This window comes from Physella acuta, unplaced genomic scaffold (genome assembly GCF_028476545.2).
Source record: "Physella acuta isolate Inbredline_101_S28 unplaced genomic scaffold, ASM2847654v3 ptg000237l, whole genome shotgun sequence".
NCBI classification, from domain to species: domain Eukaryota; kingdom Metazoa; phylum Mollusca; class Gastropoda; family Physidae; genus Physella; species Physella acuta.
The window spans coordinates 1-19403 of record NW_026731756.1 but is presented as its reverse complement, the minus strand read 5'-3'; the positions used below and the strand labels follow the sequence as shown (position 1 = coordinate 19403).

At 37.1% G+C, this 19403-nt stretch overlaps 1 protein-coding gene across 1 annotated transcript; it reads right to left on the bottom strand.

Annotated features, from left to right (window-relative positions):
• Positions 1-3189: 3189 nt before the first annotated feature.
• On the bottom strand, positions 3190-17439 carry LOC131938202 (alpha-(1,3)-fucosyltransferase fut-1-like). Its single transcript, XM_059296115.1, has 4 exons — positions 17374-17439; positions 11346-11410; positions 5683-6355; positions 3190-4767 (listed from the first exon to the last, which is right to left on the bottom strand). The coding sequence occupies exons 2-4, from the start codon at positions 11346-11348 to the stop codon at positions 3929-3931; spliced, it is 1515 nt and encodes a 504-aa protein (XP_059152098.1). The 5' UTR covers positions 11349-11410; positions 17374-17439; the 3' UTR covers positions 3190-3928.
• Between the last annotated feature and the right edge of the window lie 1964 nt (positions 17440-19403).

Here is a 19403-nt window from a genome sequence, read left to right as displayed (position 1 = left end):
GACAAATAGTAGCTTTTTTAAATGGGTATAGTGTAAACATGTAGAGTGGTCTGTCATGAAAGCTCTATTTTTTTAGAGCTGATTGGCAGAAGTATTTACACGTCTGACTTGATGCATGGAGGGCGAGGCGATTTGGTGCCGTGTGGAAAGGTAGGTTCGGAACCCTTTTGGGTTCTGACGGTTCTGTCTTTACTTGGACTATATTCTGTACCTTTATCTACCCTAGGCGTTGAAATATCACTTTCTGTTTATATTGCTATTTCAGTTACAACGCCTGCTTCCACCCCCTATACTTGTTAATTTGGTTGCGTACCCTTCACTTCAGGTAACGTTCGTCCTGAGATTAAAAGATCTAAAAACACATTTCATCACATTTTTTAGTAAACCAGGTTATCAAAGATTTCAACTTTATTTCAGTATTTGATTGTGAGAACTGTATTTTCTACATAACTACGAAATTATAACTGTAACTCTAAAGGGAAGTAATAGATATTTATTATCACAGTAAAAATAAATAGCTAGTAGTTCCCCTTATATTATTTAACCGGTTTGAATAAAACAAATTCACGCAGCAAATAATATGTGCAGAAACCGATCCGAAATCAGCCGTGTTTATAATTAATCAAACAATCATAATAATATATTTTAACTTAAGTTGTTTAGTTTAATTTTAAGCGTAGCACAATAAGGGATCAATCCTTAGCACAATAAGTGAACGATCCTAACATTATCTAGGTTTGTGCTTATCATTTTTTTATTGTTAGTATTTTTTTTCTAGACCCGGCCCCGATATAGCTGAGTCTGGCCCCGACAATACGCCTATTAGTCAATACACAACATATCGCAAGTTACAAATCGCGTTTAAAGCTGACAGTCAATTTATTTTAGCGAGAAAGAGTGTCAATTCACGGTAGGTGGGCTTGGAAGGATAAATTATAACACCAATTGTTTTTAAACAGACTCAGAGCTGCTTTCAGACATCTCTTCGATGGTGGGGGGGGGGGGGGGGGGGAGGGAGACGTTCCCCCATCTCCGCATGAAGTACTTATAATAATTTTTATAAAACAAGTAATAAAAAAATGTTGTTTTTTCGGTGTGATTTAGAGTTCGTTGTTATGAAGTTGATTAAAACTCGTTTAGTGTTTTATTCGCTCTATTTTAACTTATAATCACCCAAAAACACCAATCAATTAAAAACTTGACATTTTCATTTGTCTGAAACCAGTACAGGCCTACATATATATTAAAATATTTATTGCAGTTAAAAAGTTATTTAAAAATTAACAGCGTTAGAAAACTTTCAAATCAAGAACAGTTCGAATTATAATGAACACTCCCACCTAAGTACAAACAGGACGTCACACATTACACAAACTTTTGTATGCTCGTGAAAACTCCGTATCAAATCGACACATGTACCCGCTGTTATCTTTAAATTAAAGTTTCCCACCCGCCCCTCCCTCTGGATGGGAACTGTATGAAAGCAACCCTGGGTTTCTAACACCGTCTTTTTAACCACTATCCTGTGTAAACCCGGTATGATTGTAACTTAACCTAGTGTAATATGTTGCCGTATGTCATGGATGCTAGGCTTCAAAAGACCATCGATATGCATCAGTTACTTTCGGCTGGGCTGGCTCCACAAGCTAGCAGAATCCATTGAGGCATTAGGCTCTGAGGTAGAAGAACTGTTGATACTAAAGACTTGACACTGAATAAAGCCACTGAAGCGAGGAGATGGTCGAGCGAGATATCGTAACCAGCGTTAGTTAATGCAGAGGTTCAGTACGAGAATGGCACGCCTGAGTAGATGGTTTCAATGGTCGACGCCAAAGTTATTTTTAGATATATAGCTAATATCAGGCTCAGTCAGTCGCGTTCATTTTGTTAGACCTCGTAAAGGACTTAGAGTCTGACCAATTTTATTTTCCGTGTTCTATTGGCCACATGCGAACGCCTGCCAAATTTGAAACGCCTGCTAAGCCGGCAAGTTCACGAACAGGCATCGGACGACTGCCATATATACAGAGTTTCTTCCAGGCATCTCTTCGGGGGGGCTTTGCCCCCGAAAAATTTTTACCATATAGAAAATATATACTTTTAACAGTGTCCGCCCCCCCGAAGAAAGTTTACCGCCCCCCCGAAAATTTCAAGTGCCCCCCCGGAGAAAAAAGTCTGGAAGAAACACTGCATATATATATATATATATATATATATATATATATATATATATATATATATATATATATATATATATATATATATATATGTATATATATATATATATATATATATATATATATATATATATATATATATAATTTTATGGCTAGGTATAGGGCTAACTCATAACAACCAGTTTTCTGACCACCAACAGTTCCTTGGTCCGATTGGTGGGGGTGGGGGGGGTAATATACAAGCAAGAAATTAGAGAAAGGCAATTTCTCTAGGTAGTATTCCGAGGGAAATGACCGGGGTAATTAACTGACGGATAGCGTTGGGGGACGGGGGGGGCGTGATTCCCTCACAAAACTAGGATAAAACAAACAAATGTTCAAAAGAGAGTTCACACTTGGACTGTTATACAATTGTTTGTCTTGCGATCGACAAGATGTAGGTGCCGCTATAAAATAGTTTGTTTCGCGATCAACAAGACGTGGGTCCTGCTGTAAAATTGTTTGTCTCGCGATTGAAGAGACGTGGGCCCTGCTATAAAATTGTTTGTCTCGCAATTGACAAGACGTGGGCCCTGCTGTAAAATTGTTCGTCTCGCGATCGACAAGACGTTTTTCCTCACTGACCAACCATTGAACACAACTTACAGCTTATTATGTTACGACAGCGCTCCTATATTAGCGCTAAATATAATTAAAAACAACAACATCATGTTTGTGGATGTTTGTTTTTATAAGCTGTAACACTAATAGACCAGTGTTTCTTTCACTTATCTCCTTGAGTGTCTACCCCTGCCAAAAGACAAATTATAAAAAGATATATAATTTATTTAGAAAAAATATTGTACTACTTTAACTCTTTATCTAGTCTCCTTCCCCCCCCCCCCCCCTCGCTCACAAACCGGAAACAACTTTTCTTGCCAGTTAGTAAAGCTAATAGCAGTTTCAGCCACATGTTCTCAACAGAGAGACGACTAGCACGAAAATACAAGATCAGCTTTAAAATCAAGCTTTCGAAATGTTGGTTTTTTCTGAACTTTGTGTGTCACACTGTATGTATTGCCTGGTGTGAATATTCATGATACAATCAAATTAAAATAAAGTAATTTAAACAATAATTTATTAAGCAATACATTTTTTGACGCACAATTTTGTCAATCACGTTGATATTTAAAAAATAAGAAGGCAAAATCACAAAATCTTATGTAAATAAATATATAAATTACAGGCAAGTAATGGGCTATATACAATGCCATAAAGCTTTTGTAAATATGCAGTCAAGCTCCTTTCCTTTTAACTTAATCTTTGTAAAGGGCATTTAAACTTTGCTTTGAAAAACTAAATTATACTACAATCCATATAATCATTGTTAGTATATTGAATAGCAAAACTCATAGCCATAATTACAATTTGATCAAACGAAAACTTTGTAAAAATTTATCATTTTCCTCGTTTTATACTTTAGCAAAATGTGCTTTCACTTAGGCAGAAAACTAGATCTCTCAGTCTGTTATTTCATGTTTTCTCCAAATCTCAAGGTGTATTTGGTTCTATATATTAGATATAAAGACCATTATAAGCACGCCTATGCAACTGGCAATCTTCAAGCATGAAACGTCATTATCGTTTTTCACAAAACTTGATATTTATTGTACAGTAGTTAGACTACTTGTTTTCGATTTTACAATAGTAAATACGATAGTATTTATTTTGTAACAGCTCGCTGATTTAATTAAACGTTTTATAGAAGTTACTTAATTGCATTTAAATTCTGTGTTATAAAACCACCCAAGAAAATCTGGCACAGTTTTAGCATATTTCTCCAAGTTCCAGACCCGCTGACACAACTGGCACATGGGAACTGCCTCGTATCGATACTCCAGGTACACAGGATCGATACGGTATAACGGATAATCCTCGTAGATGCTAAAGTATTTGTCTTTCTCTTTCAGCATTGCAATGTAAGCATCGTCATGGGAATCTAAATATAGAATTCTTTTAGCCAGTTCCTCGGGAGATTTGAAGTCAGCGGTGTTTATGAAAGTTTCTGAAGGGAGATTACTCGAATAGAAATTTGATCCACGGGCAATAATAATGAAATCTGAATCGAAGTATTTATACACCTTTTCCGTAATGTAATCTTTACAAAGATTGCTCTCAAACGCTATGTAAAATTTGTACTTTTTACGAATTTGATCACGGCAGCTGCTATCGTTTCCTCTGGCGCAACTAAACGTACCACACTTCCCATAAACATCGACCTTTAGATACCGTTGAAGCTCTGCCACATATTCTTCCCGTTTTGAATTTGTATTACAATTCGACACAAACCAGGCGACCAGCCTCGTCTTAGATGCTAAAATTGATGTGTAATTTTTTTCTCTGATATGTTTTCTTCTTCTGATCAAACCGTAGTAAGTCCGAATGTCCGCGTTCCTTCTGAAAGACATCGTCCAGTTGAATGCTGTATTCCAGTGTGGGTGCTCCTGAAATATATTTCCGTACCACATATCTCCCTTAGCTTCTATTTGATAGTAAACTAAAACTTGATCAGCTTTAAGGGCAGGTGGAGGCTCGTGGTTTACAAATTGTGCTGTAATTTGATCAAAATAATTAAATGTGTTAGTGTTGTTATATGTGATTAAAATTAATACAACTAACCGCTATAATTAGAAATCAGACTGGTAGAAATGACACACGTGTTAAAATAGCATTGGGAATGATCACAAGATTCAAGTTTTAAGATTCAGGCAAGAGGTAATCAAATTGTTAGGCTAGATCTAGTATTTGGCAATCAAGTAGTCCTGGTTTGGTTTGGGTTTATTTATATTGTGCCCAGTCATGCGTGATAATTATGTTTGTATTCATTCGGTTACTGTAGGGTATTCCTGGTAAAGAATAACTTTTGTAAACAAATAGTTATTTCAACAAATGCCACTTTTTTTTAAAAATTTAGTCCAAGCTAGCACGTTTGTTCAACATATAATATTATTACGTCGAGTCCACAACAAGACCCATTGGTGGCGAAACTGCATCTCTCTACGTAATAATGAGTACTCACATACAGTTAATATTATTTTCTATTCAAACAATTTTATTTAAGTGACAACCATTATACTCTTTCAAATTTAACTTAGTATTTATTAAGAGATTGCGTGGCCATGCTGTACAGAGTTAGACTCGAGTCTCGAGTTCGAATCCAGCCAGCTCTGATGCGTACCTAACTCACCCTAGGGAAAGTTAAGGCTGCTGCGAACACTGCTGACCACACTTTCCCTTCACATGCTGAGGTCATTGAAACAAGTAAACTCTACTTCATCTTACCCATGTGTCTTGGACATGAACAAAAAAATATTACCATACTTATTAGAGTTACTGACATTCTTAAAAAAAACTTTTTAAAGAATGCAGTTGATGCGCAAGAAATGCAAATAATTGTCGAGTTATGAGGCGTATAGGGAAAAAGGATGCTAAAAATAGAAAAACGTCTAACGTTGCAAAAACTCACTGTCAACAAGTAGAGCACTACTGACGTCTGTGTACTTCCTGTCTGAGCCAATGACACAAGGAAACTCTGGACACGCCCTCAAAGTTTTTAGCCCGTCAATGCTTGCCTGACCAATTTTATGTTGCCACCATAAAATTATTTTTTTCGTCCCATTTCTAAACAATGGATGAGCTGGTCGACCTTCAAAAAACGTGGTCTCATTGAAAGGAATGTAGGCTTCAAACTCTGAATTGTAATATTTGCTGTCTTTTGGTTCTTTGTAAGGAAACGGACGATACTGGACGCCATTTTCTGTCCAGATTTCTTCACCAGTTTCCGTGACGTAAGACTGGAGACCAAATCCTGACCTGATGAGATCTTCCACCAGCGATTCGTTGTTAATTGAAGCATTTTTCAAGAAAACCTCACTATAAGGCATGTAAGGAGGTATTTTCAACTCCTGCAGTAGTTTAGAATACCTGCTATCACTGTGTGGAACATTAGATGTTTTGTTTTGCACTTTATGAAAACTATTCCGCACAGAAGATACGTTTGAGTTAGTTTCGTTGTTGGGACTTCTTGTGTTTGGGTTAGATCCTGTGAGTTGGGCCCAGTACACGCCTATGTAGAAAAGTATCGCTAGCGCAATAAAAGTAATCTTCCATCTAGAATTCCAGTATATACTATGCGCCTTCTGAATGTAAGAGAAATGAATATTGTAAGGATATCTAAATACACATAATATTACTTGATCTTTTGAATGTATTTCACAACAAATGTAAATGTCAAACACAAATCGAATGGTATTCTAATAATAATTATATACATATATACTCCGATGTCTCAACATGCTTATAAGTAAATACAAATAAAATAGATGGTGTCGTGCTTAGGATCATTTCATTAGTTAGAGCTTATTTGTTTAAATTTTACAGCAATGAAGCCATAACTAATATATCTGTGTCGAAATCGTCACCGATTTATTGTAATCTCGATTCTTTAGAGGATAGTTGAACCTGGCTATGAAGTTTACAAATGTACATGACAAGATGTAACGGGCTATGGAAAAAAATCCAAAAAGAAAAGCAGGCGGAAATCGGAGTCAATGGCCTCAATGGCGCATAACCAGTTGACTAGTAATACTAATACTCTTCCAACACTAAACATTAAGAACGCAGAATGAGAAGAAAGAAGGACACTTGCCCGAATACGACAAATGCCCTAAAGCCACTTGCTCTAAGACATTTTGCTAAATATTCTAAATAAATTCGAATTAAAGATTCCTATACATAATTGTAACACAATTTATATATACATTTTAAATTTAGTTATTTATTTTTGTTAAAATTAAGTAAATTTTTTCAATATTTTAAAATTCTTTAATAATGTAAAGGAGATGTTGTTTTCTTTACATTTTTTGATTATCGCTTGAGCACTTTGTTTAGCGGTGGTTGTTTGCTGTGGTTGCAGCATATTGGTGAAACGGTTTAGGCGGCACGGCGTCCCGCAAGATTTTAACACAGGCGCTTTTATCTGGTTTAACGCGTTAAGACTGCTGTGTGGGGGATCCGGACAAAAGGCCAACATGGGCAAATGGCCGATACGGACAAAAGGTCGACACGGACAAAAGGCCGACACGACAAAAGGCCGACACGACAATAGGCCGACTGCTAAAAGGCCGACATCCAAAAGGCCGACAAGACAAAAGGCCGACAAGTTTTATAAAACAACAAACTACAATTACAGACTTCTTTAATTTATATTGAAAACCAGTTATAAGGATAAAGTTGTATTACAAATAGGAAAAAATTAGGGCCTAGTATGTTAAATTGTATGCTATGCCATGTAGAATTTTAAGTCTAGTTCTGTTTTCCCTTTATATTATAACATTTTTTATCCTGTCCTCTTTCTGTATATATTGGTTTTTTTTTTCTTTTTTTTTTAATGGCCTCACCAAGCAATAATGCCTCTATCTTTACTTCCACTCTTCCTTGATCTTGGTTTAGGTTTTTTTAGCAAACAAAAGACTCCAGGCCATCTTTCCCGACGATTACCTGCCACTCCCTACGCCACCCTTCAATTGTGTTTTGGGTCCTTGGAATCCCATTTAGATAATTTTCATAGATTCTTTCATTCTGTTTGCATAATATAGTGGTAACGCCATCAATATTTGTATCCTTTGTACACTCCCGTCATCCCGAGTCGCATGGACCCAATAGTTCACCTTAAAAGGATCGCAACTAGCATTGCCTCTTAGCTTTCCGCCTTGTTGCTTGCGAGCGATGATGCTGGCAGCTTTCAACTTGGTTCTTTGATGGTTGTCTCACTTTGAGGAAATAGAATGAGCTATGAAAAACACCAGTGAGCGCATTTCGCAATATTTAGGTGTTGATCCTTTGTGTTTAAGACACTCCCGTAATCTTCAGTCGCTTGACCCGATGGGTCACCTTATAATAATAGCAACTAGCATCGTCTCTTCTCTTGAACGTTTCACCATATTGTATGCCCTTTTTCAATGGTTGTCTAGATATGAGCTATGCAGTAACACGTATTTTGCGTTATAAGTATGTTTATGTTGCCGGCCTTATGGTCTGTCGGCCTTTTAGCTGTCTGCCTTTTGGCTGTCGGCCTTATGTCCTGTCGGCCTTTAGGCTGTCGGCCTTTTGTCCATGTCGGCCTTTTGTCCATGTCGGCCTTTTGTCTTGTCGGCTTTTTGGATGTCGGCCTTTTGTCCTACATCCACTGTGTGGTGATCATTTCACTAAAGAATGAAACAGTCTCAGCGTTGAATTTAAAACACTATATGTCGCGGATGTTTGATCGCCGTTCAACGCATCTTGTTTATACAATGTATTAATTAAAGCGAACATGTAATAAGGAAATGGAGATTCATTTTATAAAAAGCTGAGATAAAACGGTCATTGTTTTTGTTTCATAGAAAAAAAAATGTTTTTACACTTGTTATAATGCAAATACAAGTTTATTGGTAATGTATGACATAAAAACGTTTTCCAAATTCAAATTTATTAAAGTCGTCTACTAGGTAGTGGCGTCGCTAGGTCGGGTGTCACCCGGTGTGGCATCTTATGGTGTCACCCCCACCCCTACCTCCCTGGGTTTTTTTCTCTGTAAATTTTGCAGTTGGTGCACACCCCTGTAATAGCTTTAAAGTGTTCACATTTAATACTAATGATGTTTGTATATAGTCGGTTATAAATACAGCTGAGTGTAGAATAGTTTTCTCTATAGTTTGAATGTTTACGTTTGGTATCAATCCCCCACCCCTTTTCGAGATCGTCAATATGTACTTAAAATACTTTTTAACTCTAATTAACATTCATTTGAACTGGCAAAAAAAATATTTATTCTATATATCTTGCAATTTTTTGTCTAAATGGCGTCACCCGGTGCGGTCCGCACTCCCCGCCCTCGCCTCGCGACGCCTGTGCTACTAGGTAATATATAATTAACCTTTATGGGACAAGTGGCTTTCTGGCATTTGAAGCATTCGGGCAAGAGTCCATTCGGGCATTTGTCCTAATCGGGCAAGCGTCCATTCGGGCATTTGTCCCAATCGAAAAAGTGTGTTTTTCTTTGTCGCATTGGGGTAAGTGCCCATTCGGACAAGTGTCTTTTGGGAATTATTCGTAGATCCAGTGCCAAATCGTGTCGTCAGTAACTTGTCTCTGCATGCTTCCTAAAGTGTTTGTTAAAGCCTGATAGCTTCTATCGTTGTTTACTAAGACAATAGTTGGATTAACGCAACAGAGAGCTAATGGGCATGGATCAATAATCATTTATAAATCAATCAATTTGAAGTAGATGAGATAGGGATTGACTCGTGACATACCAGTTAACTGTTCACGATACTATTCGATGTAGGCATCGAACAGTGACGTATTTTTTGTCGACAAGGGGACTACGCTAGTCCCCTAAGGATCTCACAAAAAAATCAATATTTTAAAAATGTTTTACACAAATCATTTTAGAATCATCGCAAAACGCTGGTGAAATATGCGTCTTGTTTCTCTTCATTAGGGGAATTATCCCTAATTACAAATCAAATAACAAATCAAACAACTCCCGACTTCCGCTTGATGTTGATACAGTCATTTTTCAACTCAATAGATCACGTTGTCTGGGGAACAAAAGCCTTTATCTACTCTACCCGCGAGATGCGCCAACTATGTTAAAACCTTGTTGTCTTGTGTGCAATGTTATGTTAATGGTTAGCCTGCTAAATATAGATCGGGAATCCGTGTTTGCACACCCTAATCTCGACCCTGAGTGTGTTAGTGACTTATTGGTGTGCAAAGAGCGTACTAAGCTCGGCATTGAAGGAAAACAAAAAAGTTTTTTATAAATAGGGGCAGGCCCGAACAATAACTATGTCTACCGTCGTCCCCACCGCCCCCCCCCCTCCCCCCTTGCAGGTACCCACGCCATAGACTGATGAAGCCACACCGCAATACAATTTACTTCATTTCGATAAACTTATTTGTGACGTCGAGGTCAGGTAAATAGTTTGAAATCTGCCGTCAGTTGTGATTTTAGAACCCAAATCGTCGCTGTAATTGTACTTGGTTTTTTAAAAGACGAATGGCTGTGTCAGCGATATGTGAGCATCGGTGGTGTGGTGATTTGGACAGTTTGTTTGTCGCTTCAAAGTTATTATAAAACTTGATCTACTTGTAGATTTCTTGTAATACTATTTACGTACTATGAAATATATATTTAGACATCAATAGAATTGTGTTTGGGATAGCTTGTTTGCTACTTAGAGTTCTTATAAAACGTGATTTACCTGTAGCTTCCTTGTGTTACTACTTACATGTCACAGTAATATTTAAGGATCAATATAATAATTGAATTTGAGATATCTTGTTGTTATTTAGAGTAATTATAGAACTTGATTCGCCTGTAGTTTACTCGTGTTAATATTACGTAGCAAGTGATATATATTTAGATATCATGGTTGCTAAACCGATAAGTATCGAATTCGAACACTCGGGAGGTACGCAGAGGCGTAGCGACCCTTCTCGGCGCCCGGGGACAAACTTTTCGATTTGCACCCCCCCCCCTCCCGATCAAACTTTCGATTTGCACCCCCCTCAACCTTTCAATTTATTTTTCCAACCCATTTGGCGCCCCCTAAGGTCGGCGCCCGGGGACATACGTAGTCCCCCCGCCCCCCCCCCTCGCTACGCTACTGGAGGTACGATAACTGGGTCTCAGCAACTCTTCGAGGTGAGACAACACCAAAATCAAACAACTGCTGCCTTGTAGTTTGTTCTTGGTTGGACAAAGGCTATGGAAGCAAATCCAAAAAGAAAAGCAGGCTGAAATCGGAGTCAATGGCCTCAACGGAACAAAAATAGTTGGAGGGAGAACATTCTAACTAAAATTAAGAACGATGAAGAAGAAAGAAGGTAACTAAACTTGTCATTGTACCATTGATAATGAAAGATTTATCTTTGTCAAGTTGATTATAACTAAGCAAATCATTGTACAGTTTATAATTGAACCCTAATTTTGAACAGTACTAATTAAAACTACCATTGATCATTAACATATCACCAATAAGTAATAATTAAACCTTTCATTGTAGGTATACCATTAGTAATACATTTAACATATTTTTGCAACATTCATAATTAAACATACTATTGTAATATCAAACCTACCATTTTTACGAGATTATTTCAAGTGATCGGTCTGTGAGATTTGTCTTCAAGTAGAAATCATAGTTCTAGAAAAAAAAGTAATTATCTTTAAATAACAAAAAGTATTAAGAAAAAATAAAAACGCACAGCAAATATTTTTATCTTCAATAAATGGCACAGGAAAGAAAGTATTAAGAGTGACCATAGCTTCACCCCCCCCCCCCGTATCTGTGGGCTCAAAAAAATAGAAGTCACATTTTATGTAATGCTACTGGGGAGGTGAGCTCTTATGAACATGTCAACAAATAATTTACTAAATTACTCTATAGAAAGACAGGCAAAACACATTATTTTAGTTTGTGTCTCCTTACATAGTTAGTTGTCCCCGACAAGTGCTAGACAGGTACTAACCGTACGATTGCATGGAAACAACAGGTATAAAAAAAAATAAAAAAATTTAAATACGAAAATAATTCTTTTGACAGTTATTTACTACAAAGTAACAATCATCGACTCAGTTTGCTGTACGAAAAAAGTGTATTGAATTTTTAAAAATATTTTCATGTTTTAAAAAAAAACGGTTTGATATTCAATAATCAAAGAAATTTCTAATCTACTCCCTTTGCCTCACAAAATACCGGCCTACTTGTACCTAGAAATTAGCACATCTAAATGAATAGCATTTAAAAAGTATTAGTAATGGAAACATCGATTAGTATATTAGAGTGAATAAAAATAAGACAATTTTGTTTTAAATTGTAATAAAATTATTAGACATTCGAATATAAAAACGAACTACCAACTCATTTTGCAATCCAAATCTAACAACAAAGTAAATATCTCCTATTTTGCCCCCACCCACGAAAAGTATTGTCTATATTCTTAACTTTGACTGTGTATAGTTTAGTCATTCAGCTCGGGGTATGCTTTTTATAATTTTCAATCTAATTTGTTGCCCCATAGGATCGACGCCCGGGACGAGCGCCCCACCTGCCCTCTCCTAGCTACGCCTCTGGGTAATAGAAAACAAATTATTCTGTTTGCACTGCGTTTATCTCTTTGATAGAATACGCAAGTCTCCCTTTGAAATACTCTATCAAGGAACTACTGACAAGTGATAAATTTAACTCGATGTTTTTTTTATTTGTATTATTATTAGTATTGGTTAGTCTGTATCATGCAAAGCTAGTGTTTGCCATATTTTGAATATGTTAGTTTACCGATGAAAAGGTATTGTGATACTCGAGAGCGTTCAAATAGCGCCACAACGGTGCACATGTTGTGTGGAATAGCTGCGACTGGGCCCGACACGCTAATTTTCTCAACTGGACTCTTTATTGTTTAAATTTAAATTGAGCTATGGCATTCACGAAAATAATAGTTTATAAATAATTAGCGCTGTTTGAATGGTACGGTTTTAGTTTGAACCTATAGACTGGAAGTTGGCTGTCGTACAGTAGTGATATTGTGTATAGTGTATTACATACACATGCAGGTTTATAACCGGTTAAAATCACATTTTACTTGCATGTAACTCAACGAAATTCATTTGTTTAATTATTGACTTAAATAAATACATTAGTTATGTCGTCTATTCGTATTTGAGAAATCTTGCAATTTTTCAATGTTTTTTTTTTATTCTGCTTTAACTCAGTCATTATGTTCTAATAAAACTAAATGCTTTTTCTGAATCCTTGCGAAGTTGTTAAGAAACACACGTTTATATATGATTAAAACTGAATTAATTCAAAAGATCTCGAGTTCGAATCCCGGGTTAGAGGCTAACTTTCTTGAACTCATTTTACTTTGTGTACTTTTCCAGCTTTAGAACTGTACATGTTTCGTTTTATTTTGAAAACTTCCTATATGTTCCAAGTGACGTTACGGTCTTTCACAATCCATGATATAAATTTCAAAGTGTTTTCTCTAGGGCGATACCGACAGACCGAATAGCGAAACTGTTATCGATATAATAATTAGGTGAAATATTCTCAGCTTTAGCTAATTCCAAGTGGTATTCACTTTGCTGGATATAAGATTGGAAGGTGACTAGACCTTTGAAAATTATTTCCGCTTTTTAGACAATGGTATTATTGTTAGTATTTTTAGCTTGCGACAGAGGCGTAGCGACCCTTCCCGGCGCCCGGGGACAAACTTTTGTACCCCCTCCCCTTAAAATTTTGATTTGCACCCCCCCCCCCCCTCCAACTTTCTAGATTTGCACCCCCCCCTCTCAAGATTTCGATTTGCACCCCCCCCCCCTCAAACTTTCGATTTATTTTTCCAACCCATTTTTGGCGACTCTGAGGTCGGCGCCCGGCGACATATGTCGTCGTCCCCGCCCACCCCCCTCGCTACGCCTCTGGCTTGCATAAACAATGTAATCATTGGTATCACAAAACGACCTCAGTACACCGCTAATTTTCACGTGATTAGTCATAAATCCGTGAAAAAAAATATTTTGTGCAATTAATTTACATAGAGCCGCTCGTTACTAGCGTCCCATTTAGGTAACGTTTTGAAAAAAAAAGTATTGATTTAAAAAAAGTCTATTGTCATTTGTTCATTCAGTGCCCAAAAGGTAAACATATATACAATTATAGAAATGGGAGATCATGGGATAATATGGTTAATCAAATTTTAAACTTAGGCTAGATCCTAAACCTATAACTTAATCCGAAACCTATAACTTAATCCTAAACCTATAACTTAATCCGAAACCTATGACTTAATCCGAAACCTATAACTTAATCCGAAACCTATAACTTAATCCGAAACCTATAACTTAATCCGAAACCTATGACTTAATCCGAAACCTATAACTTAATCCGAAACCTATGACTTAATCCGAAACCTATAAATTAATCCGAAACCTATAACTTAATCCGAAACCTATGACTTAATCCGAAACCTATAACTTAATCCGAAACCTATAACTTAATCCGAAACCTATGACTTAATCCGAAACCTATAACTTAATCCGAAACCTATAACTTAATCCGAAACCTATAAGTTTACATCTTTATACAGAAAAATTTGACACTTGACAAACCCTACTGTCAATCAAATCTCTTCTAACAAATCTCGACGCCGCAACCTACCCTACTATGACGCCTGCATCAAATTTAAGAGTCACGTTCAGAGAGTCACGCACTAATAAAGGTTATAGTCACACAAACATGGTCATGGTCTAACAAATTTTAATGCCAACACTCCAAGTACGAAAAGGTTCTATGTAAAAAAAAAAAGGCACGGAGATGTGTACGATCTTTGCACCATCTTCATATATATATATATATATATATATATATATATATATATATATATATATATATATATATATATATATATATATATTGTCCTGTGTACGATCTTTGCACCTTCTTCATATATATATATATATATATTGTCCTGAAGCTATGCAATCGTAAACGGAACCATAATTTATAATTTCAGACAAACGTGTTTTAACAAGATTATCCTAGCTTTGTAAATCTCATTCATTTCCAACCGCATTAAGCTTACAATTCCAAGTGTAAAGGAGACCTTTGTATGTTAACGCGTCGCTTAGTCAATGTAATTAATGTCATTCATTCAACACTTTTTCAAGCGAGACAATTCAATAAAACATCGAACATAAAACATTCAAGATTTTGTTCTGAGCTCCCCCCCCCCTGTCGTCCCTACCTACTATATGTCAATGTACAATTACCCCGTTGTATCGATTCCGCTTTTATACAAGAATACACTGTTCAGTCATTTATCGTGATTAAATGGGCTCTTAATACAAAAGAAACCCTGTGATTTGCAGTACTAAAGCGAACACAATCGATATTCGATATCCTCGTAGAAAAACAGTGGGGAAGGGGGACCCATTGACATTTGAGGGTGGTTCACGTTGGTAGTGGAGTGTGGGTCACGTTGGTTAGGTCTTTAACAAACAGCAGGTGTGTCTCGCTTGATATATATATATATATATTCAAGACGCGGTTAGATGGTTAGTTAAATTATTTAACCGAAATAAAATATTAAACTTCAACTCCATCTTTCCATATCTAAATGTTTCTGCGTTTTGTTTTGTTCAAGATAATACACGCAGAATGTTCTTGTCACTTCATTGTCACTTAAAATTGACAAATTCCTGTTGATAGTCTGTTATCATTCTGTATAGCGCTGCATGGCGTGCTGGGTGTACAATCCAACTCTTACAGTATGGAGAGGCAGGGGCGTATCGAGGGGGGAGAGGGGGGTGCGGATCGCACCGGGTGACACCATTTAGGGGGGGGGGGGGGGTGACACCAAGGCAAAATATAGCAAAATATATATAGAAAAACTTGAGGGGGGGTTGCAAATCAAAAGTTTGAGGGGGGGTTGCAAATCGAAAACTTGAGGGGGGGGGGGGGTGGTGCAAATCGAAAGTTTGAAAGGCTCGCTGCGCCTCTGGGGGTTGACACCATTAAGTGCCGCACCGGGTTACACCCGACCTCGCTACGCCACTGTGGAGAGGTTATACATTTATCTGGCTTCACGCCTAAGTGACAACAAAAGAAGTATCAGTGACCTATTTTTAATGTAAAAAAAAAAAAGGTTTACGTCCGTTACAAGTATTTCATTCAAACAAAAAAAAGTTAACAACGTGTAAAAAACCCGTTTTTTTTCTTTTTGTGTATATATTTGGAATCAATCTCAATGATTTGTAATTTACAACTTAAAAAAAAATACCTATCTATAATAACAGTTTCGTTTTTTGTCGGTCTGGCACATTCTAGAGAAAACACAAGGACAGTGTATCTTTCTGACTTTTTTCTCCGGGAGGTGGGGGGGGGGGGTGGACTAAAATTTCTGGGGGGGGGGGGGGGGGTGAGCGGACACTGTTCAAAATATATATTTTCTATATACATTGTATTTCGCTCGGGGGGGGGGGCATCGAAAGGATGTCTGAAAGAAGCATTGCGCAAGGAACTTTATTAGACGCACAGTAAAACGGTACAAAACTCCCAACGACCTTGGAACATATAGAAAATTTTCAAAACGAAACGATATGCCACAAATATAATGACGTCATCGAATCGATACTTGATAATAAAGACACTAACATTACCGCCTAAATGTATTGGTCTCATAAAAGTGGTCTGCATGTAGATTTTTTTTTTCAAGCATCTCTTGGGGGTAGTCCCCCCGTCCCCCTGAAACAAAATTTATATAGAAAATATATAATTTTACAAGTGTCAGCCCCTCCCTCGGAGAATTTCTGCCACCCCCCCTAAAATAAAAAATTCAATTTCCCCCGTGCCCCCTACCCTGGAGAAAAAAAATCTAAATAAAAATCACTATATGCATGATTGAGGTTTAGCGGCCAAAAGTAGGAAACGGGTCTAGATTATAAGGTCTAACTTAGGTTTATATGAACAACAAATACTACCAGTGTTTCTTTCAGATGGGAAAAGGAGGGGTGGGGCGCTTGAAATTATCAGAGTGGGGTTGACTAAATGCAAATTCTGGATAAAAAATCTGTTTTCAATGACATTTTTCGTTTCCGGTTAAATTGAAGTTGAAGTGGTAATTTTGGTTTTGGTTTAGAAAAAAAGACAACACTATTAACGTGGCGCCCGTTGTATTTCTCCCTCAACGGGCCATTTGTCTAGTAATATAATAATAACCAAAACAATCACATCAACCAAGCTTGTATATGTATTGTGTCGTAAAGGTGGACATCAGGAAAGTCAGTTTTCGCAGTTTGCTATTGGTCCTTTACCCAACTACTAATGACCACATACATATTGTGTTGCTATGTGTCTACATTTGTTTCTCAAAGCCATATATATATATATATATATATATATATATATATATATATATATATATATATATATATATAAATAAATATATATATATATATATATATATATATATATATATATATATATATATATATATATATAATATATATTGAAATATTTCACCACAGTTCCCCTTTCTTCAACTACTACTTATACTACTACTATGTACTGTTTTTTACCCCACTATAGGCAGTCTATTGTATACTCACCCAAACGTGTTAACATAAAATTTATAAATTCCAGCACAGAATAAAATGTCTTCAAAATCTTTCTCCAGAATTTCTTTCAGTGTGGTTGTTAACGGCGCGCATTGCGTGTTTTTTCTGTGTTTCAATAACCAGCCATCTGCCCGATGCCTCTTCACAATGACACGACCGCTGATCTACGATTCGTCAAACCTCGCCCCCCTTCCCACCCCCCCCCCTCCCCTTTCTTGTCCAATTAGACTGAACTCTGTTTTTTCATTTGAAGGTTGACAGCCTTTGATAGAGTGGGTGATCTAATCAAAGTTAGGATTTACAGTGATTAAAATTGAAAGATCCCGACAGCTCCAGAAAACATTGGAGAGCTTTTCAGTTTGTGACGATTAATTTGTAGTTTTTAATTGAAAAAATATAAAGTAATATAACAGTGGGATTATGGAAGCTTTCTGGCGTATTGTGAATAGAAAAAAAATAATCAACGGTAAAGTAAGATAAGGGAAGGTGTGAGTCTTATATTGAGAACAAACAGTTCAATCATTGTGAGATAAGGAAAGTTTTGTATCTTTGAATAACAAAAGTAATATAATAAACAAATGTGTGAAGGTTTGTATCGTACATTAACTTTCACAAAAAAAAAAAAAAAAATCATAACGCTATAAACAGAGATTAGTAAGTTATATTAAATAGCAAAAAGTTGAACAGATAGGCTATAAAGAAAAATGTGTAAATAATATTGAAGATCGGAAGTAAAAACTAAGCTGAGAAAAACGGAGGATTTGTTTTCTATATTGAAAGAGCAAAAATTAAAACTGGTTGGATATAGATCTGTTCGCATACCTTCAGTGTTCTTTACTTGGGATATGTAAAACAAAACATGAAACAGAATGTTATGTAAAACAGAATGCGTTGTAAAACAACAAGCATTTCAAAATTTATATGCCTTCTATCACAGAAACGATCAACTGTATTCAAAACTTGTAAAGTGACAACAGTTATGTTTTTTAAAATGATTTTTATATATCGTGAAGAAAAACAACTGAAAACCTTTTTTAGAAAAACGTAAAAGATATGGTACAATGTAGTCGGGTGTAGGTATGTTGATCTTCCTGCACGTTCGCATCTAACAACAGTCTCAAGCTTAAGGTTGCATTCTTCTCATTTATTCATTTGATCCACGACACCCAGAAATAACACGCTTCATTATGTTAAGTTTTAAACAGACCCAACCCCTTTACCGCCACTCCGCTTTTTGAACCTACCCCAAAACTTCAGTTAAATAGCACTGCTACCGTCAAATAAGACACCCTCTTCACCCACCCCCTCCCTACCAACATACCTCCCCACCTTTTTTTTCTAGACGCCCATCAACATAGGTCTTTTCTGATTCTATTAAAAGTGTTTGCAACCAAACCGCTCATGTGCATTTGTTTTATAATTTTCGTTTGATTATTTTTATTTACAAGAATTCAAAATAAATCTTTTTTTTTTCGTGATAGAAGTTCAAAGCTATTGTCACATTAGCTTTAAGGGTTAGGGGTAAGGAATAGAAGTAAGGGGGTTAGAAACAATCGGCTAAAGGCTTAGGTTAGGACTAGGGTTTGGGCTAGGGCTAGGGCTAGGGCTAGGGCTAGGGCTAGGGCTAGGGCTAGGGCTAGGGGCTAGGGCTAGGGCTAGGGCTAGGGCTAGGGCTAGGCTAGGGCTAGGGCTAGGGCTAGGGCTAGGGCTAGGGCTAGGGCTAGGGCTAGCGGCTAGGGCTAGGGCTAGGGCTAGGGCTAGGGCTAGGGCTAGGGCTAGGGCTAGGCTAGGGCTAGGGCTAGGGCTAGGGCTAGGGCTAGGGCTAGGGCTAGGGCTAGGGCTAGGGCTAGGGCTAGGGCTAGGGCTAGGGCTAGGGCTAGGGCTAGGGCTTATCCCCCTGTGCAAGACACCCAATGAGCAGACGGCGGGTGCTAAGATAGCCCTTCGGATCTCGAGGGGCTAAACTAAACTAAACATTAACGTAGGAAGTCATAATGCAAGAAATTTTTTTTAAAATTATT

Excerpts from the sequence above, each read along its gene's own strand:
- LOC131938202 (XM_059296115.1), bottom strand. Across the intron at positions 4,768-5,682 it reads TAGTGCTCTACTTGTTGACA|CACAATTTGTAAACCACGAG; the intron begins GTGAGTTTTTGC and ends ATCAAATTACAG.